Source organism: Emys orbicularis, chromosome 1 (assembly GCF_028017835.1).
Source record: "Emys orbicularis isolate rEmyOrb1 chromosome 1, rEmyOrb1.hap1, whole genome shotgun sequence".
Lineage (NCBI taxonomy): Eukaryota > Metazoa > Chordata > Testudines > Emydidae > Emys > Emys orbicularis.
This window is the reverse complement of record NC_088683.1, coordinates 117,683,712-117,710,424: the sequence shown is the minus strand read 5'-3', so window position 1 is coordinate 117,710,424 and position 26,713 is coordinate 117,683,712. Positions and strand designations below refer to the sequence as shown.

The 26,713-nt window shown below is 45.9% G+C and overlaps 1 protein-coding gene across 1 annotated transcript in view; it reads left to right on the top strand.

Moving 5' to 3' along the window:
* The window catches only part of CACNA2D4 (calcium voltage-gated channel auxiliary subunit alpha2delta 4), a 163,212-nt gene that overhangs the window by 12,572 nt on the left and 123,927 nt on the right, over window positions 1-26,713 (top strand). Inside the window, exons 3-10 of the mRNA XM_065408969.1 lie at window positions 10,094-10,210; window positions 12,020-12,079; window positions 13,490-13,652; window positions 15,862-15,993; window positions 17,849-17,909; window positions 18,712-18,862; window positions 20,412-20,486; window positions 21,483-21,572. Of these exons, the coding sequence (XP_065265041.1) occupies window positions 10,094-10,210; window positions 12,020-12,079; window positions 13,490-13,652; window positions 15,862-15,993; window positions 17,849-17,909; window positions 18,712-18,862; window positions 20,412-20,486; window positions 21,483-21,572 (849 nt within the window). The remainder of the gene's footprint in view (window positions 1-10,093; window positions 10,211-12,019; window positions 12,080-13,489; window positions 13,653-15,861; window positions 15,994-17,848; window positions 17,910-18,711; window positions 18,863-20,411; window positions 20,487-21,482; window positions 21,573-26,713) is intronic.

Here is a 26,713-nt window from a genome sequence, read left to right as displayed (position 1 = left end):
GTTCAGCGGCGTCTCAGGAGAAGAATGCCACTCATTGAGTCACCATTGTCACTTCCTGCAGGAACTGGTTTTGATTTCTGATCCAACACAGCCCTGCGTACTCTCTCCTTCTCTGAGTCATCTCCCCAAGTCCATGTCTTACCCAGTTTAGACATTACTAGAGAAATACACATGCAGCTCAGACAAGTCAGAATTACCTCTCCCCCCCCTTGCTCCCTCTCGAATCCTATTTATTTTTCCCTCTCGTCCTGGGGTTTTCCCTTCTCTTCCTGCTGTGCCCATTTCCCCGGGTCTTTCCTCATCCTCTATCCTGTTAGGAAACTCTAGATCAAACACCATCTTCGCTAATAAGCTCCTTAAAGCAGATAAGCTTGAAGGACTTCAATCTGCATGCTTGATGCTATAGCTGTGGAGAGAGAGAGAGAGAGATTTCATGAGGCTAAGATCAGGTATCCTCCTAATGCAGTAATGTGAACAAACCTCTTGAAATAGGTGAAACTTGTTTTCAAAGAGGCCAGATCCACAAAGAACTTTGATGTAATCCAGCACCCGCACACACACACACACGTGCACCCAGACTCGGGTTATGTTAAGGCAGGGGATTTGAATGCACAGAAGTCAGAAAATTCAAATACAAGAGTTTCCAAAGCAACGTTATCGTATTTGAGCTACATGGCACATTTCACACATGAAATATTTTGGCTTGCTGCTACAGCATTATAGGTATTTGGGGCGCTTTGCAGACAAATACAAGGACAGGTCCCTTCCCCAATGGATTTACAATGCAGAGGCCAAATCCTGGAGTTTTTTCTCAATGTTTGCTCACTCCTCACTCAGGCAAAACTCTTATTGAAGTCAATGGGAGTTTTGCCTGTGTAACGACATAGTAAAAACCTGAGTAATAACAATAAGGACATCAGAATTTGGCCTTGCATTAGGAGCTTGATATATTTACAATGTAACTAAATTCCCGTTGCTATTAGCACCATAATTTTTCATTTCCTGCCTTTTCTATATTTAAATCTTCTATTTCATTAATTAACATTTTGCATGGAATTTCATCGGCAGTTTTTGCTTGCTTTTGTTGTTTTAAAGAGAGGAAAACTAATAAGGCATTCCTATTGCAACCCACACCCCCTGCTTCCAATCCTACTGGATACCGCCAACCTGCACCCATCCCACGAGGCCCAATAAAGCCTTAGGCTGTGTTAGAATTATGATGACACCAGAAAGCAACATGGAGCCCCATTCCTCGGCCAACAGCGAGCCAGGAACCAGCCAGGACATGGTCACAGCAAATTTTACATAGCCACTAAAGGATGCTTAAAAATTGATTTGCTCTGGTCTGCTGAAATCTCCACTGCAATGCATTGGCTCTGCTGTGGGAACAGTGGCAAAACATACATCTTCTTTAGCTTTGGTGGTTCCTTTTCTGTGAGCCCTATTTTGAAAACTTAAATGGGACTTAAATGGTTCACAGGCCTTTTGTGTTCAAAGGGGTGAATTTCATACAAATTGCTTTCACCCAAAGAGAGAAATTTCTTTAAATTAGTCATTTCTTTTCTTAAGAGTAGTAAAAAACGTGTGCATTATGCAATAAGTAATACTTTCTAATTCCTGATAACTTCTAGTAATTAGATAAAAAGGGCTGGTTCATTCCTCCCCACTGAAAAATCCATGGGAGGAGAAAGCATAGCAGAAGGCCCAGAAAACTCCATGAGGCTGACAAAGTACATTTGAAGGGCACAAAAAATCCAGGCTTTGTTTTTCTATGGCTTGTCGAGTTTGCCAGCTATATAGTCTACCAGCTGCTCTCTGTTATACAACAGCCACTGCTGAGAATTTCAGTGACCACAGAACCCAGCCACATCATGGAAAACTTAGTTGTTCATGGTCTGGAGGACATGTGGATCAAGATTTGACCCTAAGTAATTGAATTACTTACTATTGTTTTTACTGAGAAAAGAGAGCTCAATGAGGGTGAAATCCTGGCTCCATTGAAGTCAATGGAAAAACTGCCATTGACTTCAATGGGCCCAGGATTTCACGCTTACTATATTTAGTTAATTAGAAATTGAAAAATGAATATGTTTCCTAGAACCAATTCCTGCTTTCCTTTGTGGCTAAACCCCGTTGGCTTCAGCTGGAGATGAGACTGAGTAAGGAGATTACTAAATATTGCAGAATGGCCAGAACAGACAAATTAAATAATTAATGTTAAGTGATTTTGCTGGGTGAGGGTGGAATGTCTTTCTCTGACTTAAGTAGTGGCACTGTCAGTGAGTTATGCAATGCTAAGTACTTCAGTGGACTAAATTTCATGGAGGTTGGAACAGGAACATATATTTGGCAATGTAAATCACTTCACAGACACAGCAAAGGATACAGAACTCTGGGTTCTCAGCCTCCCCAACTTGTGCTGAAGGAGAATCCCAATTAGTTGTTACCATGGTTTTAAAGGAGTGATCTAGCTTATGAACATAGGCTCTTTTTCTGTTTGTGACTTGTACTCAAGCAACTTATCGGGTTTTTTTCTGGTGGTGGTGGGGTTTTTTGTTTTTTGACTCTTTGTTATTAAAAATTACTTGCTGAATAATTTCAGCAAGTGAATCTGGATTGATATTTGATAACCAAGATTCTAAATGTAATCTGTGTTGGTTAGTTTTGATTGGACACAGAAGTCTACCTAGACATTTATAGTGCACTTATCACTATGGTAACTGATCATAATACCTGAGGTCACATGGCATTATTTGTGTTCCCTACATGTGGGATGTGAATATTCTTTCAGCAAATAGTCTCTAAGAGTCCTATTAAAATTCACTGTTTTCATCAACATTCCGGCCAGTAAAATTATTTGCTAGAATATTTCATGGAACACAAAGGTGAACACAGCCCCAGTGAATTCATTGAAATATCCAGCTGCTAATGTTGTGCAATATTCTCCCCACCCCAGAGAATTCTAAGGGTTGAACTGTGCACACTATGTGTGGCTGGGCTCTTAATGTACACTGTGGCTGGTAAACTCAAGTGCCCATTGTTATTGATATCCTTTTAACCTCTAATTACTGATGTGTCAGAAGCATGCTCAGAATCATTGACAGGAGTGCAAAGTGCTGTTATTACCCTGCTAGAGCGAAAACGCTGCTGTTCAGCCCTGCGCTGTTGGGAACAATCACTGCTCCATCCTGTACAACCCCAGTTTATCCACTGCTGATGGTGTTTTCTTTGCACAGAGCATGCATGCAAGTGCTAGTATAGTTTTCCCAGCTGTCTTGCATTCCAGGGGGAGATTACTCTGATCTCACAGAGGAGGGCCCTGATTAAAGCCCCCAGAGTGGCAGAGATCAGCTTCTCTGCAGATGAAACTATGACACAGTTAAATGGGACAGGCTGGCAGCAGCTAGGATGAGTCCCGTGGTCTCGTCATCATCCAGGGCCTTCCATCTGTGGGCTGTAAATCTCCTGTTGGTAGTGTTGCTGTGCTTTGCAATCATCCCCTCCTCTTCTTTTCCCCTCCCCCATCCAGTCCAGCTACCCAGCAGCAGCAGCATGGATGCAAGGGCTGGAGTTTTTAATCCAGTAAAACCTTGCTCTGTTAATCATGCCAGACAGTACTAGCAGCTTCCGCATGTGCCTGCCGCAAGCTGGGTATGATTCTATTTCTGACCTACCTCCTCAGCCCTGTCCCCTCCTCAGGGCGTTTCAGACTCCACATATGCTCAGCAGCCTTCTCTAATGATGAGTGAGCTTGTCTAACAATAGGAGCCCTGGTGGTTTATCCCAGAGACATTCAAACCCCTCGCCACATCTTCTAATTAGAAAGGACCACCAAATCCTCTGCCCCCCACTCATTTTGTATCATGCTGGAGAATGAACCTCAGGCTGAGAGCACTGGTGTGCTGCCAATATTTTAAGAAGGGGGTCTCACAAAACTTTCTCCATGTAGCCTGTTTATAAATCCTGCACATCCGGGCGCAAGGGTGGAGTGCATATACTGCCAAGAGGCTGAGGGACTAAGGGAATCTATTAATTTGTTTTCCCGCTTAAATCAAAACACTCTCATCACCATCACCACTAGCAGGATAAGGGCTCTGTCCTTTTTGACAGAGGTTAATCACATTGTCTCCTTTTGCAGTTTGTTTCCCTTCCTGCTCCCATCTGGTCTGCTCATCTTTCCTCGTTGTTTTTAAAGAGAAGACATAAGGACTATCACATCTAACATGGAAACTGCAGGGGTGATTTAGGCATGCACAATATAATTGCCCAGTTTGGAATTTGGACAGAATACTGGGGGTTAAACCCCTATTTTGTATCAGATGTCAGAAAATCTTGAATGACTATGAAGTTGTCAGGACTTTGTCTCAGCGAGTGGAGGGCATCCCCAGCTCTAGTGCTCATTAACCCCAAGGCAGGGAATTGGTTCAGCACTGACTCTGGAACTCAGTCACCATCACCACTCCCTGCACCCCTGGATTTGTCTGGGAGGTCTCCCAAGTCCCATATAAGCACTGATAAGACCCAATCCTCCTTGGCTTGTGAGAGTTGACAAGAACTCAGCTTGAGGTGGCATGGTGGCAGGTATGCATGGCACATATACAGTTATCTTTGATGTACATACACACATTGGCAAGCTTTCAAAACTTGGCTTCCATTTTTGCACAGCTTGCGAGTGCGAATAACCACAGGCACATTTTTGCACGGGTGATAATTTGCTGGTGCAGCTGAGGTAACAGCGGCCTGGTCTACACTACGAGTTTAGGTCGACTTTAGCCGCGTTAAATCGAATTAAGCCTGGACACGTTCACACGACGAAGCCCTTTCTTTCGACTTAAAGGGCCCTTTAAACCGGTTTCTTTACTCCACCTCCGACGAGGGGATTAGCGATAAAATCGGCCTTAGGGGGTCGGAATTGGGTTAGTGTGGATGGAATTCGACGTTATTGGCCTCCGGGAGCTATCCCACAGTGCTTCATTGTGACCGCTCTGGACAGCACTCTCAACTCAGATGCACTGGCCAGGTAGACAGGAAAAGCCCCGCGAATGTTTGAATTTCATTTCCTGTTTGCTGAGCGTGGAGAGCACAGGTGACCACGCAGAGCTCATCAGCACAGGTAACCGTGATGGAGTCCCAGGATCGCAAAAGAGCTCCAGCATGGACAGAACGGGAGGTACGGGATCTGCTCGCCATTTGGGGAGATGAATCAGTGCTGGCCGAACTCCGAAGCAGTAAACGAAATGGCAAAATATTAGAAAAGGTCTCCAAGGCCATGAAGGAAAGAGGCCATAACAGGGACGCACAGCAGTGCCGCGTGAAAATTAAGGAGCTAAGGCAAGCCTACCACAAAGCCAGAGAAGCAAACGGAAGGTCCGGGGCTGAGCTGCAAACATGCCGCTTCTACGCGGAGCTGCATGCCATTCTAGGGGGTGCAGCCACCACTACCCCAACCGTGTGCTATGAGTCCCTCACTGGAGAAACACACAGGGAAGCGGGTTCGGGGTACGAGGAAGATGAGGATGAAGATAATGTAAATAGCTCACAGCAGCAAGGAAGCGGAGAAACCGGTTTCCCCAACAGCCAGGATATGTTTATCACCCTGGACCTGGAACCAGTAACCCCCGAACTCACCCAAGACCCTGTGGGCACACAGGGGACCTCTGGTGAGTGTACCTTTATAAATATTACACATGGTTTAAAAGCAAGCGTGTTTAATGATTAATGATTAATTTGCCCTGGCAATCGCGGCCAGTACAGCTACTGGAAAAGTCTGTTAACGTGTATGGGGATGGAGCGGAAATCCTCCAGGGACATCTCCAGAAAGCTCTCCTTCATGTACTCCCAAAGCCTTTGCAAAAGGTTTCTGGGGAGGGCTGCCTTATCCCGTCCGCCATGGTAGGACACTTTACCACGCCAGGCCAGTAGCACGTAGTCTGGAATCATTGCATGACAAAGCATGGCAGCGTATGGTCCCGGTGTTTGCTGGCATGCAGACAACATCCATTCCTTATCTCTCTTTGTTATCCTCAGGAGAGTGATATCATTCACGGTCACCTGGTTGAAATGGGGCCATTTTATTAAGGGGACATTCAGAGGTGCCCCTTCCTGCTCTGCTGAACAGAAATATTCCCCGCTGTTAGCCACGCGGTGGGGGGGAGGGGTGAAGTGATCATCCCAGAGAATTGGGTGTGTGGGGGAGGGGAATTAGTTGGGTTTGTGCTGCACGTTAACCATGAAACCGCAGCCCCTCCTTTTACATTGCAAACCCATTTTAAATGGCCAACCCAACGGGTGCTTGGTATGGTTAATGAGAGCAGTACTGTTTGAAACCATCCCCACATGTTAAGAAGGTTAAAAAAGCCAAAAGACTGTGTCTTACCATGGCTGCCTGCAAGCTGAAATCTGTGGCCTGGCACTGCGTGAGTGATCTCTCACACCAAACCGGCAGGCCCTCAATATAAGAGGAAAAATGCGACCTTGTAACGAAAGCACATGTGCTGTGTGATGTGAACAGCAAAATTTAACGTGAAAGAGTGTACCCATTGTTCTCTAAAATGTATCTTTTTTAACCACCTCTCCCTTCTCCTCCACCAGCTGCAAATCTTTCTCCTTCACAGAGGCTAGTGAATATTCGAAAGCGGAAGCGAAGGACGCGTGATGAAATGTTTACAGAACTACAGACTGCCTCCCATGCTGACAGAGCACAGCAGAATGCGTGGAGGCAGTCAGTGACTGATTATAGAAAAGCCCAATGTGAGCGAGAGGAGAGGTGGCGTGCTGAATCGCAGGCTGAAGAGCAGAGGTGGCGTGCTGAATCGCGGGCTGAAGATGAGAGGTGGCGTCAGCTTGCACACAGAAGGCAAGAGTCGATGCTCCGGCTGCTGGAGCATCAAACTGATACGCTGGAGCATATGGTTGAGCTGCAGGAAAGGCAGCAGGAGCAGAGACCGCCGCTACAGCCCCTGTGTAACCAACAGCCCTCCTCCCCAAGTCCCATTGCCTCCTCACCCAGACGCCCAAGAACATGGTGGGGGGGCCTCCGGCCACCCAGTCACTCCACCCCAGATGATTTCCCGAGCAATAAGTGTTAAAGTTTTAAAGTTTTAAACTGCAGTGTGTCCTTTTCCTTCCCTCCTCCCGCACCCATCCCGGGATACCTTTGCAATTATCCCCCTAGTTGTGTGATGAATTAATAAAGAATGCATGAATGTGAAGTAACAATGACTTTATTGCCTCTGCAAGTGGTGCTCGAAGGGGGGAGGGTAGGGGAGGGTGGGGTGGTTGGTTTACAGGGAAGTAGAGTTAACCGGGTGGGGGGGGAGGGGCGGAGGGTTCATCAAGGAGAAACAAACAGAAGTTTCACACCGTAGCCTGGCCAGTCACAAAACTCGTTTTCAAAGCTTCTCTGATGCGCACCGTGCCCTGCTGTGCTCCTCTAACCACCCTGGTGTCTGGCTGCGCGTAATCAGCGGCCAGGCGATTTGCCTCAACCTCCCACCCCGCCATAAATGTCTCCCCCTTACTCTCACAGATATTGTGGAGCGCACAGCAAGCAGCAATAACAATGGGGATATTCTTTTCGCTAAGGTCTGAGCGAGTCAGTAGGCTGCGCCAGCACGCTTTTAAACGCCCAAATGCACATTCCACCACCATTCGGCACTTGCTCAGCCTGTAGTTGAACAGGTCCTGACTCCTGTCCAGGCTGCCTGTGTACGGCTTCATGAGCCATGGCATTAAGGGGTAGGCTGGGTCCCCAAGGATCACGATAGGCATTTCAACATCCCCAACGGTTATTTTCTGGTCCGGGAAGAAAGTCCCTTCCTCCAGCTTTCAAAACAGAACAGAGTGCCTGAAGACGCGAGCATCATGTACCCTTCCCGGCTAGCCCACGTTGATGTTGGTGAAACGTCCCTTGTGATCCACCAGGGCTTGCAGCAGCATTGAGAAGTACCCCTTGCGGTTTATGTACTCGGTGGCTTGGTGCTCCGGTGCCAAGATAGGGATATGGGTTCCGTCTATCGCCCCACCACAGTTTGGGAATCCCATTGCAGCAAAGCCATCCACTATGGCCTGCACGTTTCCCAGCGTCACTACCCTTGATATCACCAGGTCTCTCATTGCCCTGGCAACTTGGATCACAGCAGCCCCCACAGTAGATTTGCCCACTCCAAATTGATTCCCGACTGACCGGTAGCTGTCTGGCATTGCAAGCTTCCACAGGGCTATCGCCACTCGCTTCTCAACTGTGAGGGCTGCTCTCATCCTGGTATTCTGGCGCTTCAGGGCAGGGGAAAGCAAGTCACAAAGTTCCATGAAAGTGCCCTTACGCATGCGAAAGTTTCGCAGCCACTGGGAATCGTCCCACACCTGCAGCACGATGCGGTCCCACCAGTCTGTGCTTGTTTCCCGGGCCCAGAATCAGCGTTCCACGGCATCAACCTGCCCCAGGAACACCATGATTTCCACATTGTTGGGGCCTGTGCCTTGTGAGAGGTCTAGGTCCATGTCCATTTCCTCATCACTCTCGTCACCGCGCTGCAATCGCCTCCTCCTCGCCTGGTCCTGGTTTTGCTTTGGCATGTCCTGGCTCTGCATATACTCCAGGACAATGCGCGTGGTGTTCATAGTGCTCATAATTGCCACGGTGATCTGAGCGGGCTCCATGATCCCAGTGCTAGCTATGGCGTCTGGTCTGAAAAAAGGCGCGAAACTAGTATCTGACGGACCAGGGGAAGGAGGGAGGGAGGGAGGGAGGGAGGGGCGAGTGACGACATGGCGTACAGGTACAGGGAATTAAAATCAAGAAAGGTGGCTTTGCATCAGGGAGAAACACAAACAACTGTCACACAGAATGGCCGCCCCCCCCAGAGATTTAACTCAAAAGCCTGGGTTTAGCAGGCCGTTGATTTGACGGAGGGAGGGGGGAAGGAAATGAATACAGAACAAATCTATTTTTTACATCTTAAGACGATGGTGCAGCATGACTGATAGCCCTCGGCATTTTCTGGGTGCTTGTCAGCAAATACTGGGCGCTTGGCAGTTAGCCTTCAGGCCTATTGCACGATCTGCTGCTCAGGGAAGACTCAGCTAACGTGCGATGAGCCAACAGGGCGCGTGGCAGAAAATGGCATACTACGACTGATAACCATCATCATCAAGACAGTTCCATAGGACTGAGCATGTCTGCCCAGGTGCCCATGATTGACAGCCACTGCTGTACGACGAGGACGGTTACCAGTCGTAATAAACCATCTACTGCCAAAAGGCAAGGGGGCTGGTGCAATGCAGCCCCACGGCTGCCGGCACCCAGATCGCCAATGAAGACTACCAGTCATGCTGCACCGTCTACCGCCAAAAGGCAGTTAGCTGCTGCTGCTGTGTAGCAATGCAGTCCCACGGCTGCCGGCACCCAGATGACATATGGTGACGGTGAGCTGAGCTGAGCGGGCTCCATGCTTGCCGTGGTATGTTGTCTGCACAGGTAACCCAGGTAAAAAGGCGCGAATCTATTGTCTGCCGTTGCTCTGACGGAGGGGGAGGGGCCTGACGACATGTACCCAGAACCCCCCGCGACACTGTTTTGCATCATTCGGGCATTGGAATCTCAACCCAGAATTCCAATGGGCGGCGGAGACTGCGGGAACTATGGGATAGCTACCCATAGTGCAATGCTCCGGAAGTCGACGCTAGCCTCGGTACTGTGGACGCGGTCCGCCGACTAGAGCACTTAGAGCATTTTATATGGGGACACACACAATCGGCTGTATACAACCGATTTCTATAAAACCGGCTTCTATTAATTCGATCTAATTTCGTAGTGTAGACATACCCTTAGACAACTACAAGCACCTGATGGCACCAACAAATCAGTTACTTATGCGTAGAGGTCTAAATTAACTGCATTATGCACCAGTTATTTGCACAGGTCCAACTGAAGGGAAGAAAGGGGAGGCATAGAAAAGGATAGATGAATATCAGGACCACCCTTTAGATGCATCTCTCCTCAGTAACTAGAATGCCCAGCTAATGTAATTGATTCATGACTTTTCTAGTGAATCTTTTATTCAGTGAGGATTTTCTCCTTTCCTTTGGCCAGAAGTACAAAGATGTGGAGCCCACTCTGAAGATCAAGGAGGTGGATGGCTTGGAGCTGGTGAAGAAGTTCTCAGAGGAGATGGAGAGCATGCTGCGCAGAAAAGTAGAAGCTGTTGAGGTACAAACTTGAGAACTTTATGGGGAAATCCCCTTCTGCCAATCACAAAGCTAGATACACTGACGGCCAAATGTTTAAAGGTATTTAGGCACTTAATGATGTAGATAGGATCCTAGTGGGAGTTACAAAGCACCTAGGCACCTAACTTCCATTGAAATCAATGGGACTCAGGTACCTATGTGCTTTTGAAAATCCCACTAGGTGCCTGCATCTTTAGGCTCCTAAATATCTCTAAAAATATCTGGTCCTGATTTCCCTGCAACTGCTAAGCTATGCAGGTATAAAGGTTATACGAGGAGTTCATTGCCCGTCCAAACAACAGCTGGTGCCTCTTGACTCCATCTGTTATTATGTAGCCACTAGCGGAAAGCTACTGGCATACAAACAGAGGAATAGTGGCTTCTACCTCAGCCAGGGGTGAAAAATAAAACAAGTGACTTGGCTAGCTTCAAAATAAATATGAGATAATGAACATTCATTCAACAAATCCAGGGCTAACTCTCCAGAAGGTGAGACCCCTGCCCTGTGCAGTGAACACTGGCTATTGAAGAGTGGCAGCCTGTTTGAACATTGTGTGGCCCAGTGTGGCATACTGTGACTATTGTCACTGAGCAATACCCATGGACTGTGAGTTTGACTCTTGCAGCTGCTTGAGAATGTGTATTGTGCGCATTAGTTGCTCTCTGATTGGGTGAGGTTCTTTGGCCTGTGTTATGTAAGGAAGTCAAGCTAGAATCTTGATCATAATGGTCCCTTCTAGTCTTAACATCTATGAATCTGTTGTGTGCCAGTGTATTTACCCTAATTTTAGAAGTGCAGATCCATAGTCACAGAGTCCTGGCTCCTAAAAAACCATTTGGTGTAAAAAAAAAGTAAAGATGGGCCAAAACCACAATGTTTGGATCTGGATCAAAAGGAAAGTTTAGGTGTGTTCAGGTCCAGGGTTTTGGTTTGACTCATCAGAGAGCTAGGGACCTTCCATGAAGATTAGACTCAGATTCAAGCTTGGATTGCCTTATTAAGGCCCATAACACAGCTACAGTTTATTGTGCAGTGTTGTAAATGCGGCTGTGTTTGAGCAGGATTCCATCTTAATCTAAACAAATGATCAGTTGATGCCCTGAAACATGAGATTTGATAATGCAGATGATTATTTTAGCTTCCATAGCTGGCAAAGTTTACCAATGGGCATAACATTTCCTGGCCCTTTTGAAAATCCAGTCATCACACGGTTTGTCTCAGTTCCCTTTATGTTGGTGATAGGCTGAAGCTGGGCTGGCTCTGGATTGTCTTTTTCACAGGGCTCCAGCTAAAGTGGAATGAAAACTTCTGTTGTTCTGAATAGAAGTCTCTCTCCAGGGCTGCCCAGAGGATTCAGGGGGCCCAGGGCAAAGCAATTTCGGGGGCCCCTTCCATAAAAAAAAGCTGCAATACTATAGAATACTATATTCTCGTGGGGGCCCCTGTGGGGCCTGGGGCAAATTGCCCCACTTGCCCACCCCCCTTCTGGGCAGCCCTGTCTCTCTCTCTGAATATGCTCAGTGCCACGTACTCATTATTTGGGGGGACAAAGTCTGAGGAATGAGTAGCTGTGAGTACACTCCCCAGATTTGAAACTTGCTGCACAGAACTTTAGTTCCTTTATTGGATGCAGGGGAATTTGTAACCTCCCGTAGCTTCCTCTGCTGTGCTGAACTAGATCTGAAGTCCGAGTCACTGGGTTTTCAGTATTTTGTGAACAATTCATGCTTCTGAAAAGACTTGTCCGGTGTTTCCCACTCATCCTCCCTTTGTGTGTGTTTGCATTAGAGGCTGGTGGAAGCTGCGGAAGACGCAGATCTGAACCATGAATTCAACTCCTCTCTGGCGGTACGTTCATATCCTTCAATGACAAAGCCCTGATTCATGTGACAGGGAGCCTTGAAGGAACTGGCCAATAGCCAGGCATGGTCTGCCAATCCCAGGAGCGCCCAGTTATCTAACCATCCCATTCCTAGGCATGTTGGGAATTTCCTTGCCTTCAGAGCACCCAGTAGCACATTAATAACTCACTCCTGTCTCATTAGGAGTCATTCTGATTAAATAAGTGATTCCCATGGCAGGTCCAGGGCATGATGGCAGCTCCTCACTCTGCCACAGTGGTAGTAAACTCATGCTGAAGAGCACCCTTCAGATTCTTGCTGCACATGCTGGTGGCAGCTGGGGATGTTGCAGAAAGAAGGGTGCTGACTCCTTCCACTCCAGACTCTCTGGCACCCCCAGCTGTGGCTAACTCATGGGATGCCCTTAAAGGTGATCTCCAAAGGAAGATCTCCTGTGTGCTGTGCCATCCTGGGAGAAAGGGGTGCTTTGTGATCAGCAGGAGAGGAAGTGGAGTTTTAACAGGGGGAATAACAGGGACTCCGAATGATGGATAAGTGGAAACTCTCCACTTCCTCTTGGATTGGTATATTCCACTGTAAACCTCACTTCTTGTCATTTGGCTGCAAAAAGCTGGTGGGGCTGGTGAGTTGATCTGATCACAGACTGGCAGTGGTTTGAGCATTGGCCTGCTAAACCCAGGGTTGTGAGTTCAATCCTTGAGGGAGCCATTTAGGGATCTGGGGCAAAAATCTGTCTGGGGATTGGTCCTGCTTTGAGCAGGGGGTTGGACTAGATGACCTCCTGAGGTCCCTTCCAACCCTGATATTCTATGATTCTATGACTACCAGGTAAGAGTGATGACTTGGCCATTATCAGTTCTACTGGAGCTACCTGAACACATCTGTCAAAGAGGGTGGGGTGAAGGATTAAAGATCGAGGCTACATCTACACTGCATGCTTCTTTCAGTGGAGTGTAGCGTATGTTCTCAGGTAGTCCCCCTAGCATGGGTTTAAGTAGCAGTGTAGATGGTCAGGTATGGCTTAGACAAGGCGTACAGATATGCCTGAAAGGTATGGGCATGTACCCAAGTACATGGCTCTCTACTTGCCCAAGCTGTGCCTTCCCATATGCACTGCTGTTTTTAGCTGCAGGAAAAGGCTACAGCAGTGGGGAAAATCTCTGGCAGCAAGGAGGCAGTGGGGAAAGGCTCCGTCAGTGGGGAAAGGCTCTGCAAGCTCCCTGCTGCTGGAGCCTTTCCCCACTGCAGGGAAGGATTCTGGCAGTGGGGAAGGGCTCCAGAGGGAGGGAGGCAGCGGGGAAAAGCAGGGAAAGATTATTTTTTTTCTGGCAGTACCGATAATAAACTCTCTTGATGTCTTTCCCCTTTCCTCTCTCTCATTGCTCCTCATCAACAGTTTGATTACTACAACTCTCTCCTGATTAACGAGAAGGATGAGAATGATAATTATGTGGAGCTTGGAGACGAATTCATTCTGGAGCCAAATGAGCATTTCAATAATCTGCTGGTGAACACAACGTACAGCGATGTGCAACTCCCAACCAATGTCTACAACAAAGGTAATCGGGCTCTTACCTCTGACTTCACAACCCAGTGAGGGGAACCTGGAAACTACAGTGGAATAACAACACAAATAGGAGGGCGGGAAGTGAAAGATAGAGAATAAAGGTTGTACTGTGACTTTAAGGCACTGTCCTTCTGGTGGCAGTGAGGAGCTCTGGGAGGCGTCCTGCCTACTGCAGCAGCATCATTGCAATGGTGCTTGGTTACTGTCCTCCCCTCCTTGTGCATCCACACATCTGCCAGTCACAATCTGGCCTTAAATCAGGAGCTGGCCTATCTCTATTAGAATTGGTGGGCAAGCTGCTGAAACATGGGGCTGCATAGTCCTTACAGGCTGAGGCTCTTGACCACAATTGTCCTAAAGTTGCTGCCCTCTTCTATTGACATATCAGGCTGCCTCCAGCCACTGGCTCTGTGCCTGCCAGACTATCAATCCTTCTCCTTGTGTACATTTTGGCAGGAAATGCTCCCTTACTTCTGTCTTAGGTTGGGCTCATCTCCTATGACTGTCTGTATGTGAGCTCAATGAAGCTACAGGCGCAAACAGAGGCAGGTGCTGGTGATTCTATCCTTAGTGATTACATCATTCCAGGGCCAATGCAGAGAGAGTTTTTTTTTCTCCTAAACATTTTAAATGAATTTCATGCTGAGCTGACAGCCCTAGGGACTATAATCTGGGGCACAAAAGATCCATGTGTTCCATAAACACCCGTTCCCTGGGAGGTCTCCAATCCAACTACTGACCATACTCAGCCCTGCTTAGCCTCTAAAACCACAGGACTTCAGCTACTTAAACCAGGTCATCTATCATCATGCAAGCAGCCAAGCCTCTAACCCAGTGATACTCAGACTGAGACTTGGGAGCTGCAAGTGGCTCTTTAATGCGTCTCCTGCGGCTTTTTGCAGCACATGATATTAAAACAGTGTGTGATTTAATTATTAACCAATCTAAGTTATTAACCAGTCATGAAGCTTTTACTCTGTTACTAACCAATTGTAGTTGGTAAAATAATAATACTTGTTCAGTCATTTTGCTGTGAGAATAACATATATTAAATGAAACAATGAATTCACACCACTGTGGCTCTTTTGCGTAATGTTGGTCGCTAATTTGGCGCCTGAACCACTGAGGTCTGAGTGTCACTGCTCTAGCCCTTCACTTACAAACACTCGTGAGTCCCCTGATTTATTTGGCCTACAGTGATTCCCTTTTAAAGCTTCGCTATCATTATTTGTTATACTGTTAGATTTAGAAATTATATACGCCACCGCAAAGTTCAAAAGCTTGAGAGGGTTTTATTGCAGAAAGAGGGTTTTGATCAAAGCCTCTCTTGTCCTGTTGCTGCTGCTCCATTTTACCCTCTCTGGTGCTGGAGTAGATACCACTACAAGCTGTCTCATGTCAGCCTCAGATGTCTTATGTAAATCTTCAGATTTACACAGGTGTAAGTGAGATCGGGGGTCCGAGATCAGAGATCAGGCCTTGGGGGAGAAGCAGAGACAGAGGAATGGAATGAAGAAAACCAGAGGAGGGATATCAAAAAAGAGAGTAATAGGAGAAAGATGGAGGGTTTTAAATCTAAGGTCTTGTCTACACTGGGTAATTGCATCATGTTAGAACATAACTGGAGGAGTCCTGATAACCAGTGCACAATGTTAAACACTCACTATAACTAGGGACTGTCATGTTTAACATTGTTTCAGCTGGTTGGGCTACCACAGCCAGCTGGTATGATGATATAACACAACAATCCCTGTTTATACTGAGCGCTACATTGTGTTTAACCTTGAGTTAATTACCATAACCCCTTGGGATCCTGTTCTAACTTGATGTAAATCACCCAAGGTAGATAAACCCCAGAAGAGGAAGGGAGATGATGTGTGACCAAGCAGAGTTAACTTGTGATTGCTAGTGGTGACTTACATTCCAGGATTTGCTTGAACGGTGAAGACAATTCCTCTTGCAATGTTTGTTTTAAAGCCAGTTTCAATACGATATTTGTCATCATGAAGGGAGTGACAGTAGTGAGGAATACATGTTGTAATTGTGTTCAGACCATGAAGAATCATTGTATGTACAGGCTCCACGCTGTCTGGGTCTTTCTCTTTGTTCCCACCACTCTCCTCTATACTGTGCTTTTTCCCCCCCTGTTGCACCCTTCCTTCCCCTCTCCCTATGTTTCCTGGCTCCGCCTTTCCCCACAGACCCTGGCATATTGAATGGAGTTTACATGTCAGAAGCCTTGAATCCTATTTTTGTGGACAATTTCCAAAGAGACCCAACACTGACCTGGCAGTACTTTGGCAGCTCCACAGGATTCTTCAGACTTTACCCAGGTAAAGAGGCTCAGACATTCCTAGCCCTTTCTCTAAAACATGAAACACACCAGGGAAGGGAACACATGATACAGAACCTATTCTGGGAAGCCTAGGGATAGGTGGATCACTGCCTTCCATTGTAGAATAGTAAGTATGGATTACATATGGGTCTGGGGTTAGATTTCCCAAAAGGGAGACCTCTTGGAAATAACCAACAACCACAGGTTGCCTGAGCTGATTGAACTGGGATGGTGTGCACCAAAGGCACATTCCTGTAAAAGAGTAACATTGGTGGCAATAGAATCTCATTCTCTAGCCCAGGGGTCGGCAACCTTTCAGAAGTGGTGTGCCAAGTCTTCATTTATTCACTCAGATTTAAGGTTCTGCGTGCCAGTAATACATTTTAACCTTTTTAGAAGGTCTCTTTCTATATGTCTATAATATATAACTAAACTATTGTTGTATGTAAAGTAAATAAGGTTATAAAAATGTTTAAGAAGCTTCATTTAAAATTAAATTAAAATGCAGAGTTCCCTGGACCAGTGGCCAGGACCTGGGCAGTGTGAGTGCCATTGAAAATCAGCTCGCATGCCGCCTTTGGCACAAGTGCCATAGGTAGCCACTAGCTACCATACAGGGGGGACAACACAACCAGTGTGTTGCACTTGTGACACCAAAGGTATTCTGCTTGCCTATATGAGCTTCAGGCTGACTGCCTGCTGTAGTGCCATCTGCCCTGAGAAAGCCGTGACAAAGCCTTTAGTGCTCAATCTGGGCCACACACCTATCTCTCCTTCTACTTTTTAAGGTTCTCAACCATTCTGTAAGAAAAAAAGATACAATATTGCCAACCTCAAGAGATCAAATATCAGTCAGACCCCCCCAAAAATCATGAGATTGGCCCCCCAAAAATCTGTTTTTTCCCCAAAAAGATTATATTGTGGTTTTGGTCTGTCTTTTGATTGTTTTGAACTCCCCCTACCCATCACCTGTGTGTGTGTGTGTGTGTGTGTGTGTGTGTGTGTGTGTGTGTGTGTGTGTGTGTGACAATCAGTGTTGCCCACTCTCCCATATGTATTGGGTAAGGGGCAGGAGCTCACACCCCTACATCTGCCCAGCAATTAATTCTGCCCTGGTCCAGCCCTGCTCTGCTCCTTCTGGGATTCTTCACCCTCTCTCCCAGGCCTGCGGGGTGGAGACTGCAGCAGTGTCCTCTCTCCTGCTTCCAGGCTGAGGGGAGGGAGTTTAGCTCCCCATCCCCTCTTATGAGAATGGTTGGGCTGCTGATGAGAGGGGGGGGGAGGGAAGAGCTCTTCCTTTAGCAGCTCTAGTTGGTTGCTCAGCCCCAGGAGGCAGGCACATAGGGCAGGCAGCCAATCAGAGGCCTCAAATTCACTAGAGACTGGAGCTTCTCACGTCATCGTCAAACTGGCTTCAACCTCAGCCAAAGTCACCTCACTCGTCAAAAAAAATCACGAGACTCAGCAGCACTGCAGATATTGGAGAACGCTGCGTACAAATGGTATAAAGATGAAAGTAAATGCATTCCCTCCCCAATTTTTCAACGTTCCTGAGAGCACCAGGCACAGCCCAGTGACATTTTGCATAAAAATTAATCAACACATTCAAGGGACTGTGTGAAGGCCAGAAATTAAAGCTAGGAAAGCTTTGTTTGTATTTATCCAACATGCCTGCTGCTATAACTGCTGGAGCTCTGCTGTTGGTTGTGGGAGTCACATGACCTTGTGAACTAAAATAGTGAGGTCACAGAGCTAAGGATAATTGAAGGTCTGGTGCCTGCAGGGGTGGGGAGCCGAGGCCTGTTTTCTTGAGTGATTAAGCCACTGAGTCCTCCTTTTGCTGCTCTGTTCAGGGATAAAGTGGATGCCAGATGAGAATGGAGTCATCTCCTTCGACTGCAGGAATCGAGGCTGGTGAGAGATTAGGCCCCACCATCTTTTTCTTTCTTTCTCGCCCCCTTTTTCTCCTCTTCTTTTGGAACTTTGATTGACCCTTGTCCTGATTTTTGTCCCCCCCCCCCCTTCCTAGTGTGGGTTACAGAGACCTGAATGGTGAGTGCACAGACGTCACAGTCCACTGTCTGCAGTGGGGAGTCTAATCAGAGCCTCTGTTGCACACTGCTCCTGGGAGAGAGAGATAAGCTAGTGATAAACTAGTGTTTAAGCAATCACATTGTAGCATACTGGATTAGAGAGTGTTGTCCATCCCCTTCCAACACCCCTCCCTCCATCTTGGGGTCTAACGTCTCATATGGAATCACTGTCAGTGACTCCCTTCTTTATCCCCTCCACTTTATGAGACTGCAGAACAATGGGATGGGACTGTTCAGAGTCCATCAATTCCACTCTTTGAATCAGTCATCTCAGTAGCAGGGATCACTGTTAAATAACATCAAGTTCCCTCTGTCAGCTATGTCTGAGCATATCACCTCTGCAGCACTCCCAGCCTTTGCCAGTCCTGTAAACAAGAACCCAGGTCCAGCAGAGCACTACTGTTAAACAGCAGGACAGCCTCGTCATATTTATATGAGTGGTACCTCCGGCATGGGATAAAGGGTACATTCCCAAGTCTGCCACTGCCAGGCTGCTGCTCCAGACATGCATGTTATCGTGGGTCTAGAATCAAGGACCTGATATGGCCAATGGTATGCCCAGAATTCTGCCTTCCCCGGTGCTTATGTTGTACCAGCTTCTCTTCTCTCCCAATCCTATAAAGGTACATCCAGGCAGCCACCTCGCCCAAGGACATTATAATCGTGGTGGACATCAGTGGGAGCATGAAGGGTCTGCTGATGACCATTGCCAAACACACCATCATCACCATTTTGGACACTTTGGGGGAAAATGATTTCGTCAATATTATTGCAGTAAGTGTATCCCAGTCTAAATATAAAACAACTCACCCTGTCAATCATGCCTGCCTTTCAGCTCCACTAGCCAACCATGCAGGGATAGCAGTAATATCACTACAGCACTTAGCTCTAGAGTTCGATGGGAATGGGAAACAAAAACAAATCAGCTATGACAAGTCAGTTGCAAGTACTTTGGTGAGTGACCAGCAGGGTAGATGCTAATTCCTTATTCACCCTGTGATTGACATTAAAAGCTTGTCTGTTCCTTTTCCTAATTTTATTCCTTTTCTTATTGAGACAAAACTTTAGTAATGATACAAGAACTCAGTCTGCAACTATATCACCTTGGTCAGTGACCCTTTCCTATTTCACAGACTAAACCCAGAGGGACGGAGTCAGTCCTGGGATGGGGACACTTGGTGCTTCAGGAAGTGATGGTGCTATTTTGATTTATGGCTGTCATCCCTCTGAGTCAGTAACGCTCCAGCCTGGTGCTAGGAGGCATTGTGCTGTTGAAGCTGCTATCTTTCGTGTGAGATGTATAAGCAAAATCCTGACTACTTGTGGTCAAGAAAGAGAGCACTTTTCTGAAGAGTAGTGATATTAACTTGTTTATGTCCTGGCTGGGATTACCATGATACATCAGTCTCTGCACTGACGTCCCATAGAACAGAGTCCAGGAAAAGGTCAAGCTCCTGATTTTCAACGTTTTCCATGGAATTTCTCCCTCTATGTGACCATGACTTCCCGTGACACCATTGGAACAATAAGACAGTTGACCAGTACAGGGGTGGCTCGTGACCACAGAAGACAGAACTTGCACAGGATCAAGACTATGGAACTCAATGCCAAAGAAAAAGAGAGTGATTGCAAACCTCTTCCCTTTCAGAGCTAAATACAAACCCCAGCTCTTTGCCCAGGATTTCCCATAATTATACCCTCATTCTTATAGATTTATGGGAACACAACACCAAAATCCCTAAGCTTGTCCCCTGCTGGTAGGGAAGGAAGTGAGAGCTCATTGTTATCTGTTTAGGTTGCTAAACTATTCCATTGATGGGAGCCATATAAGTACCTGGATGGATAGATGGAGAAGTGAGCAGTGTTGATTCAGGAACAGAGGGAAATCATACTAAGCCGGGAGGGTTTTATATGTTAGTTTTTTAAAGAGATGTATGTAATATATGTCCCCTTGTGTATTGTAATCTGAGAATTTAAGTGCTGACGTAAATTAGTCTTTTGCACAGATATTAGACTGTGGAGAAGACTGCTGGAACTCTGTTAATAAAATAGCATTAACCCTGCATCTATGGGTGTGCCTGGATTTAATCTGCCAACATGCTACAATTTATTTAATGTATTATTTTAAAAGGCAGGATTTTTAAAAGTGTAATGTGTCTAGAGCACAAAATTGGCACAATAAAATTCTAAATAAAGAGCTAAATAAAACAGTGTAACTGTAAAATAGATGCTGTTTTTATCCCTATAAATGTCCTCTTACGAATCTTACTTTCAAGAGATTCCTTTTATCGCTAACCCTATTCTTTTACTTCTCTCTTTTCAGTACAATGATTATGTTCATTATGTTGAACCCTGTTTCAAGGGCATCTTGGTCCAAGCAGACAGAGATAACAGAGAGGTGAGTGCCAGACTCAGAGGTGTTGTTGGGACAGCTCTCTTATTGTAGTTGAGTTAGTGGGACTGTGATGCTTTGGTGGGAAACTCCAAGGACAGGAAGCAACTGATGTCCCAAAAACATGTGGATTTTTATTTCTGAGACCTAGAGCCAGATTCACGGTGACACACTGTCTGCTCTGCATCTCGCTGGATATGCACAAACTAGCCAGAGCATACCAGTCAATCTTTCCTGTCCTATCACAAGGAACAAAAGCACATAACTCTCAAGAGCACTCCGTGTGCCATTTCTAAAAGCTCAGACCTTCCATCCACATCCTTGGCCCTCAGAAAAGTGGGAATTCAGCCCTTTCCCAGTAAATGTCTGGTCACCAATGAACGCTGCAGTCTAGGTTCCCCCTTTCGTAGGGCACTTTTTCAGTGTGCTTTGCTGATAGCTGCTTTTCTAATCTGGGAGTGATGAGCAGCTGTAGCCCTAAGGTGGTCATTGTGCATCTGACTGCTGTAAGATGCACCTCCCTCCTGGCTGGGATGTATTTTTAGTTCTGATTATATCTCCCTTGTTTCTCTCGCTCTCAATCTTGTGGAGGTGGCTCATACTCACATTGTCCCCATAGTCCACAGTTAACATTATCAGAATGTTTCTCTCCACATTTCTTACCAAACTCCCCTGTGTTTCACCCTCAGCAAAGGACAAATCTCCAAAGAGAGGCGCTGCTATTTCTGGCAGTTATTTATGAACATGCTGTGCAGAAGCTTATAGTACAGCACATATGTGAACGTGGGTGCCCCATGATAGAACTATTATTGGAGTAGCCTATTGACTTTCACATCTGTAGACGCTATAGTGGAAGCTTGCCCAGCCATCTAGAGTAGTCATGTGCCCTGAAATACAGGGTTTCTTTGGCCCTGTGTCACCCTTCTCTCCCCTGTCCTGAGAATTCTGCCTTCCTTCTGTCCGCATCTCATATCTGCCATGTTTTTTCTCACTTCATGCTAGCACTTTAAGCAGTTGGTGGATGAGCTGCAGGCAAAAGGAGTGGGGACCGTCAATAAAGCCGTGCTGGAATCCTTCAAAATCCTGAGGGAGGTAAGAGCATTTTGTGTCAAGGGTGTTAAAGAGCATGCTCACTCCTCCCTGCTTCCCCCCTCCCCCTTCTTCCGCGTGTCTCATGGCACTGTACAGCTGGCATCATGTCAGGGGGAATTCTCCTAGTGCAGTGAAATGAACGTTTTCTGACAGGGCCAAAAGTTGCTGATGAGCATCTTGGCTGTGATTGTGACATGGATGGTGATGGTGATGATGATGAACTTGGGCACTCTGACTTTAGGGAGCTGTTTGTTTATTAATTTATTTAAAATGCTCAAATCCGTTATTGCTCCCAATGAGGCTAGTAATAAAGGGGGCATTGCCATGCCAAAGGAAAGTGGGTAGCTGACGTGGCATAGAGCCAGTTGCTATAAATAGTCACCTTTCCCCAGGGAAAAGTGACCCCGTAGATCAGTGCCTTGAATCGCCCATAATTATGTCCCTCAGTGCTGATGTTCAATTCATTCCGTTTAATCAGAGCTTATTACTTCATATTTCAGTGCTGTGCCAATTCATCAGTGCCTGAAAATGAATGATTGATTGACTGCTAGCTAAGTGACAGGAGGAGGAAGAGGGGGCCAGACTGATACAGACTAACACGGCTACCACTCTAAAAGGGGGGACAGAGACAGCCTTTTAACAAAAAGGCTTAAAATAACATAATTAAACCGACTGTATTCACTGGGCCAAATTCAGTTACTTGGGTAAAAATCTCTCTGTGACTTAAATGGGAGCAGAGTTAGGCCAACACTAAGTGTTGTTGAAAATCTCATCCTTATTCTCTCCTCCTATCACATCTCATATTGTCTGGGAAACTAATAGGACTGAGTTCAGATCTCATGTACACCAGTGTTAATTAGTAGTAACTCTCCTGAAGTCAGTGGAGTTACACCCGTGAGAGCATGCTCCCAATCAGGCCTGTCGTGCTGTTGAATCCATGACAGTATCAAACAGCATATAGAAGCTCACAGTGCAGATTGTTATACTGAGGGATACGCTGAAGAAGCTAGTAGTGATTGTGATTTCAATAGCTGTGAGCTGGTAGTGTTGCTAGCAAATATAATGATACTGGTGATATGATGATGCTGGTTGTAGTGACATAAAATGTCACTGCAGAGATGATAATATAAATGACAAGTTGATAGCAATCATTCTGATAATGAAGGGTATTAGTGAGCAATGGTAAATGTCATTATGATTAAGGTATTAGATTGTTTTTACTTCTCGGTTTATTTTTGTGTTTAATTTCCCAAGGATCAACACAGTGATTCATATAGAAAATACCATATGTAAAATAAAACAGTGACAGTCATCCAAGGTGTTCCAATCACCTACTATGCCCAAGACAGTCATGCAAGATTTATTATGTTATGTGAGCAATTGGGACCTCAATAGTCGTCACACAAAAGCATGACTCAGCTTTGTTCCTTAAGGATTGCTGAAGGATATAAAAAAAATAAGAGTACCAAGTCCCAGTGTAACCCACTCTCCTAAGTGCACCTGCAGCCCTAGAGTACTACTAAGGACACTGACACCCTTGATGCTAACAAGATGGTGTTATTGATAGTAAATATGGTGGTGAGGTTAGCTGTACCATGTGCTAGAGGTGTTGACATATTTGGCCTGATTTTCCACTCACACCGGTTTTGCACCATTGGCTATAGGGGAGCTGTTCCTGATTTACTCTATAGTGAAAGTGTGATCAGAATTCTGCCCAGGGATGGTATTGTGGGTAATGGCAGGAGCTGAGATGATAGGGTGGTGGTATTAGCACTAATTGTGATTGGAGCTGATGTGTGAAAATGGTAATCTGGTGTTGTCATTCTGATGCTGATAATGAGATATCGGCAATTACAAGGTGATGCTTTATGGGAAGAGGATGATCTAAAGGATGAGGGAAGCAGTTGTGATTTAATGCTAAAATCATTCATTTGGAATACATCTCTAATGGTCACTTATCTAGTACATCCCTGTGTATGGTGACAAAATTACTCCTCACTAAAACCAGTCAGATCCTCTGCTGGAGTAAATTAGTGTATTGAAATTACTGATTCACAACAGCAGAGTATCTGGCTCCAAGTGTCTAGTGTAGCCCTGATTATCTATAATGATAATGATTACAAATTGCCAAGGGAGGTTTTGCTCCTTAGCACAATTGTTTTTAGAATTATAGGCCCAGGTTTTCCGGCCCACTAGAGATCCACTCAATGATGGACGAGGAGTCCGGGGTTGGAGAAAAGGTGGTATTTCACCGTCTTTATATTCCCACAATTCTGGGGCAGCTAAGGGCTACTTTGGAAGAGCATAGAACAGCTTCAGGAGAACAGTTAGCAGCTCTACACCTTTCTGGGATGTCCCCTCTTCAGGGGGAATCCTCAAGAAGTCAGTTACACCAGCTTGACAGCCTTGTACTGCCTGAGTGACACAAAGGAGCTGAAGAAAGACCCAGAATCTGGTCCATAGAGCTTTCGGTGGTATTTAAATTGTAATTCCAACTGTGTCCTAAGCTTCTGGGCCAAGATTTTCAAAACTGGCTGGTGATTTATGGTAGCCTCAATTTTTGGTGACACCCCAGCCTCTGAAAATCAGACCCCTTTAAAGTGTCTCACATTGAGCACCCAGAAATTGAGGCTAGTCACTTTTGACAGCCTTGGCCATTACTTCTTGCTGACTGAGAATAACTGATCCCTTGAAAAAGAATGGTCTAGTGCAGTGTTTTTCAAACTGGGGTCTGCAGACCCCTGGGAATCTGCGAGGGTACTCCTGGGGGTCTGCGGGCCCCACTGATCAACTCCTCCCCCTGCCTCCTAGCGCCTCCTGCATGCCGGGGTGCAGGAGGCGCTGGGAGGGAGGGGGAGGAGCAGGGACGTGGTGCACTTGGGGGAAGGGGCAGAAAGAGGCAGGGTGGAGTGGGGGTGGAGCCTTGGGGGTAGGGGTGGAGTGGAAGAGCTTGGGGGGCCGCAAAAATTTTTAAATCAAAATGGGGGTCCTCGTTGCTAAAGTTTGAGAACTGCAGGTCTAGCGAGTAGAAAAGGGTAGCTGGGTGTCAGGTCTCCTTGGTTCTATTCCTAGCACTTTCACTGACTCTGTGTAACCTTGGACATATCATTTGAACACTCCCTGCTTTGATTTACCCATATATAAATTGGGTACAATAATATTAATTTGCCTCACAGGGGTGATGTGAGGCTTACTTAATTAACATTTATCAAGTGTTTTGAAATCCTGGCACGTAAGGTGCTATGTAAGTGCCAGATAGTATTGCTTACCTGTGAGTAAACATTTATCTTGTCTCGCCTCAGCCTTCTGTTCTCTTCAGTGGGGTTGCCTTGCCCCATTCTCTTAATCTTTCCATACAGGACTTATTTTTCCAAACTTTTTATCCTGTCTGTTGCTCTCTTCTGAACTGCCTCCAGTTTGTCTGTCTTCTATGAAACATGGTGCTCTAAACTGGAAGAAGTGTTCTAGTTAAGGCCTACCAAGTGCCAACCAGAGCAGAATAATTACCTTGCATGTTTGACACATAATACTCCTTTTAACACATCCCAAGAGAGCAGTTACCTTTCTTTCAACAGTCTCACATTGTTAATTCATATTGAGTTGATCTGTCCCTGGGGTATACCTTCCTAGCTGGGATTCAGGCTTTGAGTTAACAGACTATAGATTCATTTTCTCTTGTTCTGTATTTGTGCCCATCACTGTTCCTTCCTATGTAAACCAATTTATATTTCTTTTCATATGAATCTCATGGTGTCACACATGTAGGGTATGTCTACATAGCAAAAATAAATCCCCTGGTAGCAAGTCCCAGAGCTTGGGTCTAGAAACTCAGGCTTGCAGGGCTTGTGCTATGGTGCTAAAAATAGCTGTCAGAGTGGTAGCCGTGTTAGTCTGTATCAGCAAAAACAACGAGGAGTCCTTGTGGCACCTTAGAAACTAACAAATTTATTTGGGCATAGGCTTTTGGGGGCTAAAACCCACTTCATCAGATGCATGGAGTGGAAAATACAGTAGGCAGGTATAAATACACAGCACATGAAAAGATGGGAGTTGCCTTACCAAGTGTGTGTGTGTGGGGGGGGTCAGTGCTAACGAGCCAATTCAATTAAGGTGGAAGAGGACTATTCTCAACAGTTGACAAGAAGGGGTGAATACCAAGGGAGGGAAAATCACTTTTGTAGTGCTAATGAGGCCAATGCAATCAAGGTGGCCCATTTCAAACAGTTGACAAGAAGGTGTGAGTATCAGCAGAGGGAAATTAGTTTTTGTAGTGACCCATCCACTCCCAGTCTTTATTCAGGCCTAATTTGATGGTGTCCAGTTTGCAAATTAATTCCAGTTCTGCAGTTTCTCATTGGAGTCTGTTTTTGAATTTTTGTTGTTGAAGAATTGCCACTTTTAAGTCTGTTATTGAGTGTCCAGGGAGATTGAAGTGTTCTCCTACTGGTTTTTGAATGTTAGAATTCTTGATGTCAGATTTGTGTCCATTTATTCTTTTGCGTAGAGACTGTCCGGTTTGGCAAACGTACAAGGCAGAGGGGCATTGCTGGCACATGATGGCATATACCACATTGGTAGATGTGCAAGTGAATGAGCCCCTGATGGTGTGGCTGATGTGATTAGGTCCTATGATGGTGTCCCTTGAATAGATATGCGGACAGAGTTGGCAACGGGGTTTGTTGCAGGGAATTGAATTGGCCTCCTTAGCACTGACCCCCCACTTGGTAAGGCAACTCCTATCTTTTCATGTGCTGTATATTTATATCTGCTTACTGTATTTTCCACTCTATGCATCTGATGAAGTGGGTTATAGCCCACGAAAGCTTATGCCCAAATAAATTTGTTAGTCTCTAAGGTGCCACAAGGACTCCTCGTTGTTTTTACTGATACAGACTAACACGGCTACCCCTCTGAAACCTGTCAAAGGAAATAGGGATTAAAGAAGGTTGCTTTCCTGATCTTGGAAAAGACATAAGCTGCCCATGGAAAGCCCAGTATAAACCTGAGTCTGTCTCTGCTCCTATTAGATCACACTCAGAACCTCCTCTCAACTTGACACCAACCCATTAAATGGGTACATGAACTCTGTCAGATTCTGAAGTAATATGAATGGTGGGGTAAGTTATATACATGTTGGGTGT